Below are 16,403 nucleotides of genomic sequence, written 5' to 3' on the forward strand. Positions count from 1 at the left end.
TCGCAGATGGTGGAATTTAAACTCAATAAAATATCTGGAATAAAAAGGCTAATGATGACCATGAAATCATTTTCATTCGTCGTAAAAACCCATGAGGTTTACTAATGTCCTTTAGGCCAGGAAATCTGCCAGCCTTACCTGATCTAGCTACATGTGACTCCAGACCTACAGTAACATGGTTGACTGTTAAATGCCCTCTAAAATGTCCTAGCTACAAAGACAGGAAAAAGGGATGAAGCCGGACGGACCGCTTGGCATTAACCCAGGCACCAGAAGCGGCAACGGTAAACCCAGCCCGGTCGACCCTGCAAGGTTTTCCTTACTAATATCTGGGGGCTTGTGCCAAATTGGAAAGCTGTCTCACAGACTAGTCAAGCACAACGTGACATAGTCATACTCACAGAATCATACCTTACAGACAATATCCCAGACAATCCAACACCATTCCTGGGCATGTCCTGTCTCACTGGCACAGTGGTATACAGTTGGAAAGGAGTTGCCTTGGGAGTCTTCAACATCGAAGTCTCATGGCTTCGGGTTAAACATGGGCACATACCATCCACCATCAGCCAATGAATCATGTTGAACATCACTTGGAGGAAGCACTGCGGGTGGCAAGGGCACAGAATATACTCTAGGTGGGGGACTTAAATGTCCATCACCAAGAGTGGCTCGATAGTACCGCCACAGACCGAGCTAGCCAGGTCCTAAAGGACATAGCTGCTAAACTGGGACTGCAGCAGGTGAACCAACACGCGGGAAAAATATACTTGACCTCATTCTCACCAATCTGCCTGCTGCAGGTGCATCTTTCCAAGACGGTACAGGTAGAGGTGACCACTGCACAGTCCTTGTGGAGACAAAGTCCCATCTTCTCATTGGGGATACTACCACCGTGCTGAATGCGATCGGCATCGAACAGATCTAGCAACTCAAGACTGGGCATCCATGAGACGCTGTGGGCCATGAGCTGCTGCAGCAGAATTGTACTCAACCACAATCTTCAACCTCATGGCCTGGCATATTAACCTTGGTTCAATGAAGAGAGCAGGAGAGCACATCAGGAGCAACACTAAAAATAAGATGTCAATCTGGTGAAGTTACAACACAGGATACTCGTGCGCCAAACAGCATAAGCAGTAATAGACAGAGCTAAGCGATTCCACAACAAACGCATTTGTTCTAAGCTCTGTAGTCTTGCCACATCCAGCCGTGGATGGTGGTGGACAATTAAACAACTCATTGGGGGAGGAAGCTCCACAAATATCCCCATCCTCAAACCCCCCCCCCCCCGCAATATACAGCAGTAAATCATCCGCGTACAACGACAGCCGGTGCCCCCCCAACCCCCCCCCCCCCCCCCCCCCCCCCACGCACAATCCCCCTCCAGGTCTTCGAATCCCTCAGCGCCATGGCAGGGGCTCAATCGCTAACGCGAAGTGCAGGGGAGAGAAGGGGCACCCATGCCGCGTCCCCTGGAACAACCGAAAATCCTCCGACCTCCTCCCGTTTGTCACCACGCTCGCTACCGGAGCACTATACAGCAGCCTCACCCACCTAATGAATCCCTCACCAAACCCAAATCTCCTCAGCACCTCCCACAGGTAGCTCCACTCCTCCCTATCGAAGGCCTTCTCCCCATCCATCGATGCTACTATTTCCGCCACCCCATCCGCCGCCAACATCATCATAACATTAAGTAGCCGCCGCACATTGACATTTAGCTGCCACCCCTTCACAAACCCCGTCTGGTCCTCATGGATAACCAGCGGGACCACATCTTCCACCCTCCTGGACAGTATCTTAGCCAACAACTTTCCGTCCACGTTGAGGAGCGAGATCGGCCTGTAAGACCCACACTGGAGGGGGTCCTTATCCCACTTCAGAATCAGTGAAATTATTGGCCTAGACATCGTCGGGGGCAAAGCCCCCGCTCCCTCGCCTCATTCAGGGTCCTCACTAACAGCGGGCCCAGCAGGTCTGAGAACTTCTTATAAAACTCCACTGGAAACCCATCAGGTCCTGGTGCTTTCCCTGTCTGTATGCTCCCCAGCACCTCAATCAGCTCCTCCAACTCGATTGGGGCCCCCAGCCCCTCAACCGGCTCCTCCTCCACTCTTGGGAACTCCAGCTTGTCCAGAAAGCGGTCCATCCCTCCCCCCTCCCTAGGGGGTACCGACCGGTACAGCTCTTCGTAGAAGGACCTGAACACTCCATTAATGTCCCTAGCACCCCGCACCAGGTTCCTTCCTACATCCTAACTCCCCCTATCTCTCTCGCTGCCTCCCGCTTCCGGAGCTGGTGGGCCAGCATCCGACTTGCCTTCTCCCCGTACTCGTATACCGCTCCCTGTGCCCTCCTCCACTGCGCCTCCGCCTTCCGGGTGGTCAGTATATCGAACTCCGCTTGGAGACTACGACACTTCCTCAAAAGCCCCTCGTCCGGGACCTCCGCATACCTCCTGTCCACCCTTACCATTTCTTCCACCAACCTCTCCCTCTCAGCCCTCTCCCCCCTTTCCCTGTGCACCCGAATAGATATCAGCTCCCCTCTAACCACCGCCTTCAGCGCTTCCCAGACCACCCCAACTTGCACCTCCCCATTATCATTAGCTTCCAAATACCCCTCTATGCACCTATGGATCTGCCCACATACTTCCTCCTCTGATAGAAGTCCCACATCTAGCCTCCACAGCAGGCGTTGATCCTTCCCCTCCCCCAGCTCCAGGTCCACCGAATGCGGAGCGTGGTCCGATATGACTATCGCTGAATACTCCGCCCCCACCACTTTCGGGATAAGCGCCCTGCTGAGTACAAAAAAACCAATCCGGGAATAAGCCTTGTGGACATGGGAGAAAAAGGAGAACTCCCTACCTCCCGGCCTCAAAAACCTCCAAGGATCTACACCTCCCATCTGATCCATAAACCCCCTCAGCACTGTGGCCGCCGCAGGCCTCTTGCCCATCTTAGACCTCGAACGATCCAGAGCTGGGTCCAGCACCATATTAAAATCCCCTCCCAAAATCAAGCCCCCACCGACTCCAGGTCCGGAATCCGGCTCAACATTCGCCGCATGAAGCCCTCATCGTCCCAGTTGGGGGCGTACACATTAACCAGAACCACACGCTCCCCTTGAAGCCTACCACTCACCATTACGTATCTGCCACAGCTATCTGCCACCACACTCAATGCCACAAACGGCAAGCTCTTACCAACTAAAATCGCCACCCCTCGATTCTTCGCATCTAGCCCCGAGTGGAACACCTGCCCAACACAGCCTCTTCTCAGCCTCACCTGGTCCGCCACCTTAAGGTGCATCTCCTGGAGCATGGCTACGTCCGCACCCAGCCCCTTCAAGTGCGCCAAGACCCGAGACCGCTTCACCGGCCCATTAAGCCCCCTCACGTTCCATGTGACCAGCCGAATCGGGGGTTTCCTACCCCGCATTATGCGCCAGTCAGCCATGACCCTCCCTCGGCTCACCACGTGCCCACAAAACCCCCCAGGCCCGCTCCCCACGATGGCAGACCCTCCTCCCATCTCCCCCCATCGCCAGCAGTTTCCCTTCAGCCCCTCCAGCAGCAACCCGGTATCCCCCCCCCCCCCCAGCTAGGGCCCCGCCTAGCTGCGTAATCCCTTCCATCGTACTTCTGTAAGTCTGCCGACTCCTGCTGACCCCGGCTGCTCCCGCCACCCCAATGACACTCCCCAGTGCAACACAGCCACCACTCCCCTCACCCAGTGCCGGTCCCGCCCACTGCTCCTCCAGCGCGGGAAGAAAGCCCGCGCTTCCATCTCAGACCCCGCCCCCCCGACCCGACACGCGGGAAAAAGAAGGGCGCGTGACCCAGCAGGCCCGCGAACAGCTCCCCAGCCCTCCACCAGTGAAAAAACAAGAAAGCACCAAAATTAATAAATAAGAGCCCCAAAAACGCGAAAAGGCAAAAAGACATTAACAACCACAACCAGAAAAACAAAAGGATACCACGGATAACAAAGCCTCCGGACTATGTACATCAGTCACCAGCCTCCCCCAGTTCTCAGTTCGAGTCCAACCTCTCTGCCTGGACGAAGGCCCAGGCATCCTCCGGGGAATCGAAGTCGAGCTGCCGGTCTTTGTAAGTGACCCAGAGGCGTGCCGGCTGTAACAAGCCAAACTTCACCCCCTTCTTGTGAAGCACTGTCTTCGTCCGATTAAAACCAGCCCTTCTCTTTCCCACCTCCGTTTTCCAGTCCTGATAAATCCGAATCTCTGCATTCTCCCACTTGCTGCTCCTCTCCTTCTTCGCCCGTCTCAGCACGTACTCACGGTCAACGAAGCGGTGAAAACGGACCAGCACCGCCCTGGGCGGCTCATTCGGCTTGGGCTTCCTCATCAGCACTCGATGGGCACCCTCCAGTTCCAAGGGCCCCTGGAATGACCCCGCGCCCATGAACGGGTTCAACATCACCGCCACATAGGCCCCCAAGTCCGAACCTTCCAGCCCCTCCGGGAGGCCCAGGATCCGCAAGTTCTTCCGACGGGAGCGATTCCCTATCTCCTCCAGCCTCGCTTGCCATTTCTTCTGGAGCGCCTCATGCGACTCCACCTTCACTGCCAGGCCTAGGATTTTGTCGAGGCCTTTTGCCGTAGCTCCGGATCTCGACACCCTGGGCCGTCTGAGTCGCCATGAGCTTGTCAAGCGAGGCCTTAAGCGGTTCCAAAAGCTCAGCCTTCAGCTCTCTGAAGCAGCGCTGAAGCAGCTCCTGCTGCTCCTGCGCCCACTGCTGCCACGCTGTCGGCTCCCCGCCCGCCGCCATCTTGTTTCTCCTGCCTCGCACCTTTCTCTGCTCCAAAGCCGATTTTTTAACCACTCCGCTCCTGGTCCAGTCCATCCACCGGCAGAAGAGCGCAGTGGACGTGTTCCCACACCGGGAAAAGTCCAACCAGCATCACAACGGGCCCTTAAAAGAGCCCAAAAGACCGCAAATAGCGGGAGCTACCGAACATGCGGCTTAGCTCCGCATCATCGCAACCGGAAGTCCCAACTCCAAAGTGTATTATGGAGTCCACCTGACCTATAATTTTTTTATGTTGAATTTGGCTTGGTGAGCACAAGAGCCGAACCTTCAGGTGTTATTCAACAGTCATAGACATAAAATTTACAGTGCAGAAGGATGCCATTCGCCCCATCGAGTCTGCACTAGCCCTTAGAAAGAGCACCCCACTTAAGCCAACACCTGTAACCCAGCAACCCTACCCAATCCCTTTGAGCACTAAGGGCAATTTAACATGGCCAATCCACCTAACCTGCACATCGTTGGACTGTGGGAGGAAACCGGAGCACCCAGAGGAAAACCACGCAGACACGGGGAGAACGTGTAGACTCCGCAGACAGTTCCCAATCCGGGAATCAATCCAGGGACCCTGGAACTATGAAGCGACAGTGTTACCCACTGTGCTACCATGCTGCCCAGTCGTCCTAGACACTTTAATCAAAATAAGCTATATTCTAAGAACATAGTCAACATTTATTTATAAGCAAACAGCAAGAATTTGCATCAATTACAAACATAAAGATCCCACACAACTACAGTAGACTATGTATAACACTTCATGAATTCCCCCTTAACTGTTCCAATTCAAAAACAAAATCCCATAAACCAAAAACCCCTTTTCAAGCACGTGGCCCAGCACTCTGCATTCTCACTTGAATACGACTGGCTTTTCCTGAGATTCTGACCCCATCTCACCAGCAAGTTTAAACCCTTCCGGAAAGCAAACAAGATCTTATAAGTTACCAAAACAGCAGGTAGCTATAATCAATGTTTTTGTTACTGGAACGGATATTTAAAATGAAAATAGAAAGACAGGAACAAAACACTTCTTTCTCCCTGAGACCACAGAAGTCAAAAGTGAAAGTGAAACAACCAAAACCAGCTCTCAGAGCCACAGCATAGCTCCACCCACAGAATTACATCACTGAAGCCATGAGATAATTGAACTGGACTGGATTAGATTTTGTTTATTGTCACGTGTACAGAGGTACAGTGAAAAATATTTTTCTGCGAGCAGCTCAACAGATCATTAAGTACATGAAAAGGAAATAAAAGAAAATACATAATAGAGCAACACAAGGTACACAATGTAACTACATAAGCACCGGTATCGGGTGAAGCATACAGGGGTGTAGTGTTAATGAGGTCAGTCCATAAGAGGGTCGCTTAGGAGTCTGGTAACAGCGGGGAAGAAGCAGTTTTTGAGTCTGTTCGTGCGTGTTCTCAGACTTTTGTATCTCCTGCCCGATGGAAGACAACAACCTTTCTTAAAGGGCCACTCCAGGAATGAAACATGTCTGGCTTAATGACAGAGGCCTCTTTTCTGGGGGGGGGGCCTATTTAGGAGGTCTCTGGGGGGGTCTCTGGTCGGGGAAGGATGGGCAGGTTGTGCATTGTTGTGGGGGGGTGGTTGCGGTTGGCCCTCAGATGGATTTGTGGGCAACTCCCCTCAGGAGCTTTGCCCACCACGAGGGCAACACCTCAGGTTCATGTTTAGTGATACCTGTAGCAATCCCCACCCACGTGGCTCCCGACCTGGAGGGTCACGTGAACCTGGAGAATCTGATGCCGGGCACACTAAGTGGATTCAAATGGGTCATTAGGACCTATTTGCATCCATTAGCATCCTCCTGCTGGTGTGCGGGCACGAACCCTGATCACACTGCCAGCATGGGGCCAGAGCAAAGCGGTCGGTCCGGCGCCCAGCATGAACATCGATTTTGGCGGATCGCCCAATTCTCCGCCCAACCGCAATCTGAGTTGCTGGCTTCGCAGGGTGGTGAATCCAACCAACCTTTGCAACATAGCTTGCATTGGTCCAAAGATGTGCAGGTGAGGTGGGGTTACTGGAACATAGTGGGGTAGTGGGCCTACGTAGGAAGCTCTTTCAGAGGGTTGGTGCAGACTTGATGGGCCGAATGGCCTCCATCTGCACTGTAGGGATTCTATGGTGATGGCGTCATGCACGATGGAAATCATCACATACTGTCCCTCAAACCTAAACAATGTTTTTTGGTCTCTTTCTTATCGGTATTTTGCTCACAATTTAGCGCAAAATATTTTGTTGTTGAAAAGGAAATTAATCCATGCCACCGAAGGGGTTCCACTATTAAGTGAAAATTTACAATTTCACAATCATTTTTACTTGTGCTTTTCAAACTCACCGGCTTCTTCATCATTTTTCTCTTTGCTTCCTGAAACACTTTGTTCTTTTGATTTCTCATCTGATCGTTGCTTTTTTTTCTTGGCCTATGAAAGAATAAGAACCAGAGCCTCAGATGTCTATAATGCTTTATTTTACCACAGGACGTGGAGAACACAGAGGCCAGATTTTAGCGGCTGTGAGGCGGGAGGGTTAGCAAAGTGGCAGCAAAAAGACATTGGGAGGGAAGTCTGACATTTTCCTGCTGCTACAGAATATTGTCAATGATGGGAACGACAGCAGAACAGCTGCTGGTCTCCCATCGGATTAATGCAGTTAACTGGCCAATTAATGGCCATTTCCTGCCTGCACTTGGTGTTTTACCACCATCAGGACAGGCCCCCATCACATGGGGAGACGGCCAGGCATATTGATGTGGCCTTACAGTGGGCTCGGGGGGGGGGGGGAGAATGGGGGCAGAGGGGCTTCTGTTATGGTCACTCCATGATCAATTGCTTTGAGGAGGGGGTGGGTGATGGCCACACAGATGGCTTTAAGCTTCCGCTTGCCTGCCTGGCTGGCATATATTTTTAAAAGGGTGCCCGAGCATGGAGCTGCCCTCTGTTTCTCCCTGCAGCCTCAGCCACCTCTGATGGCAGCACTGCTAAAGCTGCCGGGTTGACAACCCTCTGATTGGACCAGCAGCTCTGAGAAGAGGGCCACCATCCGTAACTGCATCCATAACCAGCAGTCGCCTTTTAATTGGCCTAGCCGGTAAAATCCTCCACCTGCCCCGAGGATCATGTCTTCCCCCCTTGCTGGCTCAGGAGTACCTTTCGGCCCCAACAACAGAACCACAGCCGAAATTCCAACCAGGCTTTTCAAACATAAACAAACGCACGCAAACATTTTTATAAAAGCTGTTTAATTAAACTTTGTGCTTGTTGCTGCCTGTTATTTGCATATCAAGATCAGATACTAATGAGGGTAGATGGGCTGCAAATTACTATGACATACTTCTAGTAGGTTGTCTCTGGGCTCTTTTATATCTGGAATTTGGCTGAAGTACAGACCCCAAATGACAAAGTAGACAGTAGCTTAATGCTAATTTCCCATTGTCAAGCCATCAAAATGCAGATGCTGTAAATTATCACTGCTGTCTTCCTGGAGCTACTGTGTAAATTTTCACAATGAAATGTCTGAAACCATGCCATTCCACCCTTCAACATACTCCCACTTTTGACTCTGCTGCATATCTAATAATAAGTATTTAAAATAATTAAAATATTGAACATAAATACGGCAATTGAAAGCTCTGCAAGAAAGTAGAATAGGTTCTCAGCTGGACAGTTAATACATTGAAGAACTCGTTTAAACAACAGCTGCAAGAATACCTGCTGCTTCAGGAATTATGAGAATGGATAGAGGTCATTGTTTACTATGTGATAGCTGAGCTGAGCAATTCATGGAAATGGCACGTCAAGCAAGTTATCTGGTCGAAAAATGTGTAAAAATGAACAGACATTCGAGAGTCTTTCTTGGATTGTAGGGGGCTACAATTCTTCAGATTCATGGTCTGAAGGAATAAATCATGCACAGTCCATCGGAAGAATGGGCTTGACATGATGCCACTGGCTCAGACAGTCAGGATTTGAAACTTACCCCTGACCTTGAGGCAAATACTGTAAAATAGCTCAATTCACTGACCGACATTTGAGAGAGATGGTTGCACAATGGCACTGGTCTTGTAACCTAGAGGCCCAGGCTAATGCTCTAGGGAAACAGGCTCAAATCCCACCACGGCAGCTGGCGGGATTTTAATTCAACTAATAAAATCTAGAATTTTACTGAGGCTAGCCTCAGTAATGGTGAACTATCATGTGAATGCCCATCTGGTTCAAGAATGTCCTTTAGAGAGGAAAACTGCCATCCTTACCTGGTCTGGCCATGTGACTCAAGATCTACGACAATGTGGTTGATTCTTAGCTGCCCTCTAAATTAACCTAGTAAGCCACTCAGTTCAAGGGTAATTAGGCATAGTTAACAAATGCTGGCCTAGCCAGCGATGCCCACAATCCATGAGAAAAAATGTACAAATTAACTAATTTATTCAATGCTTTGAATGGGCCAACAGTGAGCTGGTCAGCACCAATGATTCAAAATCAATCGAAAATGTATTGCCTGGTTTTCAACCTGCCATTCTGCACAAGTATGGGTTCACAGATCTATCTTTTAATTCTCCAAGAGGAAACCCAACAGAAAAAATAAAAGACAGAAGAAAGGGCCAAAGAGAAATCACAATGCACTGACCAGAGACTTACCGAAACACAAAAATCAGCAAGGTTTTCGGAGATTTTCTAAATTCTTCTCAAACACACCAAGGACTCAGATACCTGCTCAGAGGTCACTGATCCATCCCTCCGCCCCATCCTGCTCCCTGCTTGGTGTATCATTTAAATACAAAAATTAGTCCTTTCTCTCCTTGTCTACTCTGTGTATTTCTCGAACATCTTTTTCAGAGAATCTCAGAAAGTCTGGGCACGTGAAACAGGCCATTTGGTCCTTTTTTCTCCGCGAACCGCTTATTCTAATCCTACTTACTTGCTTATTCCCTGTACTCATTAATATTCCTCTTATTAAAGCAACACTTTAAGAAATTTGTTTCAACAAAGGTTTGTAGCAGAAAACTGTACAATATAATCACCCTCTATGTACACTTGGTAAAGCAAATGTCATAGAATTTTAATGGAGCATTAAAAACATCAGTCTATTGTCCCAGTTGCACATCTACCCTCGACTGGTATTGAAACCTAATCTCCAAACGTATACATTTACGTCATTAGAACGTGTCATCTGTTGCTGGACTGGATTCGTTAAATGATTTTAATTAAAAGAGACAACTGTAATAATAAGAAAAACAATGTTCTACTGTTGACAGTTCTGTACAGCTTGTGCAGGAGTTGTCTCAACTGAATGAATGGTTTGCAATGAAATTGCAAAGAACATTTCTAGCACAAATCAAACTGTTCCAAGTCAGCAGGGCTCATAACAGACCAATTGCTCCCTACATCTCTTTGGTAGCCATGCACCACGCTCGATTGATCTTCAAGCAAATCTGTGACAGACATATATGCAAGTGTTGCTGTCTCATGGAAATTTACTGAACCACAAGCATTCTCACTGAAGTTTGGTAAAACGTAGAAAATAGGAGCAGAAGGAGGCTATTCGGCCCTTTGAGACTGCTCCACCATTCATTATGATCATGGCTGATCATCCAACTCAATAGCCTGATCCCTCCCTCTCCCCCCCCCCCCCCATATTCTTTGATCCCCCTCACTCCAAGTGTTATATCAAACTGCTTCTTGAAAACATGCAATATTTTGGCCTCAACTACTTTGTGGTAGCGAACTCCACAGACTCACCACTCTCTGGGTGAAGAAATGTTTCCTTCTCCACAACGACTCTGACCAACTTTTACAGATGCAACATAGAAAGCATCCTATCTGGCTGCATCACAGCCTGATACACAACTGCTCGGCCCAAGACCGCAAGAAACTTCAGAGAGTCGTGAACACTGCCCAGTCCATCACACAAAACCACGTCCCATCCATTGACTCCATCTACACGTCTCGCTGCCTTGGGAAAGCGAGCAGCATAATCAAAGACCCCTCCCACCCGGCTCACTCACTCTTCCAACTTCTTCCATTGGGCAGGAGATGCAAAAATCTGAGAACACGCACAAACAGATTCAAAAACAGCTCCTTCCCCGCTGTTACCAGACTCCTAAACAACCCTCTTATGGACTGACCTGATTAATACTACAGTCCTGTATGCTTCACCCGATGCCGGTGTCCATGTATTTACATTGTGTACCTTGTGTTGCCATATTATGTATTTTCTTTTTTCTCCCATGTACTAAATTATCTGTTTCAGTACACGTGACAATAAACAAATCCAAATCCTAAACGATCTACGCCGTATCCTCAGGCTGTGACCCCTGGTTCTGGAAACCCCCACCGTCTTGCATCCTTCTTGCATCCACCCTGCACACTTGCTAGTGTTGCTTACTTTTAACACCAGGCCAGCTGCTACATGATCTTGGATGACATCAATGGTACCGCAACAGTATTTAGTGGGAGACTGGAACACGCAATTCCCAGATATCGAGGGTGACATGCAAACATCCCTAAAAATCTGCAGAGCTTTCCCGACAATCTAGTGAATTTCAAAAATGTTATGCAGCTGTTCTACTCACGTCCTGCAAACCCACATAATGTATGTTCACCCAAGTAGCTGTCGCTCTACTTGGAGGGTATTTTAATGCTGCCAGAAGTAAGCTTCTAAAAGATGAACTGGAGCCTCCTGGGATTTTAATCAAGTCTCTTCAGATGTACAAAACCACAGAAGTCACAGACTCATCCATGCTGTATCGGCTGTTTGGTAGAGCAATGCAAAACTAATATAAACCCGTGGTCTTGCTCCCACTGCACATTTCTCTGCTTCAAATGTTTATCCAGTCTTCCCTTAGAAGATACTTAAGAAACAGGAGCAACACTTGGCCATTTGGCCTCTTAGGTCTGCTCCACCATTCAGTAAGGTCATGGCTGATCTTCTACTTCAATCCACCTAGCTGCTCTACCCCCCTATTCCTGCATTCCATTAGCATCCTAAAATCAATTGACCTACGTCTTGGATAAACACAATAATTGAGCGCCCACAGCTCTCTGGAGGTAGAGAATTCCAAAGATACCATGACTGAAGAAAATTCTCATCTCAGTCCTTATTGGCCAAACCGGGAGACCATGGCCCCCTAGTTCTAGACTCCCCAGCATGGGGAAACATCTTCCTAGCATCTAACCTGTTTTATGTTTCAATGAGGTCATCTGTTATTCTTCAAAATTACAGAAAATGTAGGCTTAGTGGACTTGATCTCTCCTCACTTGACAATCCTGCAATTCTCTGCCTCGATTACACTCTACAGGAAAGGACGGCATTCTTACCTAACAACGCCAGGGACCCCCGTTCAATTCCAGCCTCGGGTGACTGTGTGGAGTTTTTACATTCTCTCCGTGTCTGTGTGGGTTTCCTCCGGGTGCTCCGGTTTCCTCCCACAGTCCGAAGATGTGAGGGTTAGGTGGATTGGCCATGCTAAATTTCCCCTAGTATCCAAAAGGTTAGGTAGGGGTTATTGGGTTATGGACATGGGGTGGGTGCTCTTTCAGAGGATCGGTGCAGACTCAATGGGCCGAATAGCCTCCTTCTGCACTGTAGTGATTCTATGATTCTATTCCATGCAACGGGTACGCACTGCATAAAAAAGGGTCTCCTAACATCTCTACTGATTAATTATTTGTGACTTTTTGTCACTGACTTACAATCAAATACTCTTTCTTCTTCACACTGCCAAAACCTTTCATCATTGTTAGGTGGATTGGACATTCTAAATTCTCCCTCTGTGTAAACGAACAGGCACCAGAATATGGCGACTAAGGGCTTTTCACAGTAACTACATTGCAGTCTTAATGTCAGCCTATTTGTGACAATAAAGATTATTATTATAATCTTGGAACTTGGCACCTCCTGTTCTAACATCGGTATGATGCCTCACATTTACCGACAGAAACAGCTCAACCAAAGGATGGATTGAACGATGGTTGTCTTCAATGTACCTTAAGCGCTTTCTTCTCTGTAGCTAGTGAGCCTTTTGTTTCTTCCCCAGGAATTAGCTGTATGTCATTTGATAAGGGAGGGTGTCCGTTCACTGGCACCTTGAAAGAAAAGCAGAGGTTGATTCATTAATTTCTGAAGATTAAATTAAGTACATAGTAAAAGAAAGCTATGAATACTGCAGGCAATTCTACATCACTTTGAGTATCATTAAAATTGTATGGATACAATACAGTGCCTAGCGGAGAGACCTTTTTCTTCAAAGAACAGTAAATACGCAGATTAATAACAAATTAATGATGGACAACTATTCTGTTCGAAATCGCTATCAGAAGTACCACTCATATCCCACTTCTTGTCCCCAACAGCAGATATTTCCCATTCGGTCCAAAGTATTATAGAACTGCATAGGATATGCTGCATGAAAACAGGCCACTCAGCCCAATGCCGACGTTTATGCTCCACTCATGCCACCTCCCAATCTTCCCCAGCTAATCCTGTCAGTATAACCCCCTACTCCCTTCTCCCTCATATTTTTATTTAGCATCCCCTGACACACATTTCTTCTTTTCACCCCTTTGGTACCGACTTTCACTTTTTAAAAAATGTATTGTATTACAAAAATGTATCAAAACAGGTTACAGCGAATAAACACCACAGGAGACATACTTCCCAACAATCAACTATACAGTCTGTGCAGATTTTTCCCTTTTTCACCCCTCCCTCCCCAGCAATGAACAACCCTTCAAACACAGTCACAATCATCTCCCACCTTTCCTCAAAAACCCCTGAAGAGCCCTTTAACTCATACTTTAACTTCTCCAATCGCAGGAAGTCGTACAGGCCACCCAACCAAGCCGCTACCCCCAGTGGCGATGCCGACCGCCACTCCAGCAAAATTCGCCGCTGTGCAATCAGAGAGGTGAAGGCCATGACATCGGCCTTCCTCCTCTCCATGAGCTCTGGCTTCTCTGGAACCCCAAATATCGCCACCAAGGAGCCCGGGTCCACCTCCTCCTCCACTATCCTGGCTAAGACCGCAAACACTCCCACCCAGAATCTTCCCAATTTTTCGCAACCCCAAAACATGTTCGCTGGCCCCAGCTCACACCTCTTACACTCATCTGCTACCCCCCGAAAGAACCCACTCATTCTCGCCCGAGTCATATGCACCCTGTGCACCACCTTAAACTCTATCAGGCTCATCCTTGCACAATCGGAGGTCCTGTTTATCCTACGCAGTGCCTCAGTCCATACTTCCCAATTGATCTCCCCTCCCAACTCCACTTCCCATTTCTCCTTGATCTTCACCACCCGCTCGCCTGCCTGCTCCCCCAGCCACTTGTACATATCCCCAATTCTTTCCTCCCCTTCCACATCCGGAAGCAGCAGTCGATCCACCAGGGTGTATCCCGGCAACCTAGGGAACCCCTCCAGACCTTTCGCGAAAAGTCCATAACCTGCAGGTACCTGAACTCACTCCCACTCGGCAGCTCTACCCTCTCCCTTAGCTCTTCTAGACTGGCGAACGCTTCCTCCAAATACAGATCCCTCACCTTGACCTTATCAACCCCCCCCGCCCGACTCAAACCCATGATTCCACTATCCTGCACAGCGGCATTAGCAGCTACGTCCCTTCCACCCTAAGAGAAATGCAAATTACTGCGGATGCTGGAATCTGAAACGAAAGGGAAAATGCTGGAAAATCTCAGCAAGTCTGGCAGCACCTGTAAGGAGAGGAAAGAGCTATGACAAAGAGTAATCGGACTCGAAACGTTAGCTCTTTTCTCTCCCTACAGATGCTGCCTGACTTGCTGACATTTTCCAGCATTTTCCCTTTCGTTCCCTTCCACCCTAAAATGCCTCCTCAACAGATTCCATACTTCACTGTGGACAGCACCGCCGGGCTCCCTGAATACCTACTCGGGGCCATTGGCAACGCTGCCATCACCATAACCCTCAAACTAGACCCCTTACAAGATTCTTTCTCCATCCTAACCCACTCTACCGTTCTCCTTCCCACCACCACCGCACCTTGTCCACATTCGCCGTCCAATAATAGTGAAGCAAGTTCGGCAACCCCCCCCCCCCCCCCCCCCCCCCCCCCCCCCCCCCCCGCCTCTGTAACGGGGTCCTCCCCACCCTCGGCACCTTCCCCGCCCATACAAAGTCAGAAATGCGGTACCGACTTTCACATTCTCACTACTCTTTGGGTAAATAAATTTCTACTAAATCCATAATTTGATTTCTTTGCAATGATCTTATATTGACGGCCTCCAGTTCTGCTTTTCCCCCACAATTGGAGACACTCTCCACTCTATAAAGCTTTCATAATTCTAATGTGCCTTTATTACTGTACCCACCTGTTTCCGATTCTTAACTACTTGATTTGAGTATTAACCTTAAGCCATCCAATGAGAAGATCAGGTTTGGATGCACCTATTGCAAAAATACTCCAGTTGCATATCACGGTACCAAGTTAAAGAAACCGACAGAAAATCATACTGGGTTCTCCGGCCTCACACCGTGGATTTTTCGGCAGCGAGAGACGGTGCGCCGTTCGCCGGCGGCAGGGTTCTCTGTTCCCACCACCGTCAATGGGAATTCCCATTTAGGCTGCCCTATGCCACCGGGAAACCCACGGGCAGGGGTGCTCTGCCGGCGGGACCAGAGAATTCCGTCGCCAGAGAATGGCCAGTGAAATCTGGCCATAATCGAATATGGAAACAGGTTTTCTTTTTAGGTGCAGTCCATTGGGATTGACCCATTGGAAATTGGCACTGGTTCTTATCGTAGACTAGTTCCAGAAATTACTTGATAAGCTCAAGTGTCCTTTACAAAAGAATATGGACAAGGAATGGATTAAAACATGAGGTACTGCTGAGTAATTTCATTAGCCCGAAGCTGCTGCTTTAGCGTATGTAACTAAGAGATGCTTTACAAGGTAGACTTATATTAATAGCCGTTCTTTCAGCCAATGAGGTTACAAGAATTTTCTATGCTATTGTACAAAATAGGATTATTGGATTTCAAAGACAAGTCTTTTTTTTAAACAAACATTTTATTAAGGCATTTATGGTTTAATAACAAAAGATACAAATACAATTGTAAACATAATTCAGTATGCAACACCCCCTCAACCAACAACCATACCCTGCCAACATAACTTATACACACAATTCCCAAGTCCCTCCACCTCCTCTCGCTGATCCCGCCTAAGCTAAACTAAACAAAACTAAACTAAACTATCTCCCCTACCCCCCTCATTGCCTAACCCTCCCCCATTATTGTATCTGCTAACAGTTTGGTTTTCCCCGAAGAAGTCGATAAATGGCTGCCACCTCTGGATGAAACCTAACATTGATCCTCTCAGGGCAAATTTAATTTTCTCAAGCCTGAGAAACCCGGCCATGTCGCTAACCCTTACCCCCGATTTTGGGGGCTCCGAGTCCCTCCAGGATAATAGGATTCGTCTCCGGGCTACCAAGGAGGCAAAGGCCAAAATGCCAGCTTCTCTCGCCCCCTGGACTCCCGGGTCTTCCGACACTCCAAAAACG

The 16,403-nt window shown here is 48.5% G+C and overlaps 1 protein-coding gene across 3 annotated transcripts in view; it reads right to left on the minus strand.

The window, feature by feature from the left end:
* The window catches only part of LOC119967506 (protein LYRIC-like), a 191,755-nt gene that overhangs the window by 119,749 nt on the left and 55,603 nt on the right, over window positions 1–16,403 (minus strand). For all 3 annotated transcript variants that reach the window (XM_038800159.1, XM_038800158.1, XM_038800161.1), the window contains exons 2-3: window positions 12,849–12,947; window positions 7,202–7,286 (exon numbers count right to left, since the gene is read on the minus strand). In XM_038800159.1, coding sequence (XP_038656087.1) covers window positions 7,202–7,286; window positions 12,849–12,947 — 184 coding nt within the window. The remainder of the gene's footprint in view (window positions 1–7,201; window positions 7,287–12,848; window positions 12,948–16,403) is intronic.

Source organism: Scyliorhinus canicula, chromosome 6, assembly GCF_902713615.1.
Source record: "Scyliorhinus canicula chromosome 6, sScyCan1.1, whole genome shotgun sequence".
NCBI classification, from domain to species: domain Eukaryota; kingdom Metazoa; phylum Chordata; class Chondrichthyes; order Carcharhiniformes; family Scyliorhinidae; genus Scyliorhinus; species Scyliorhinus canicula.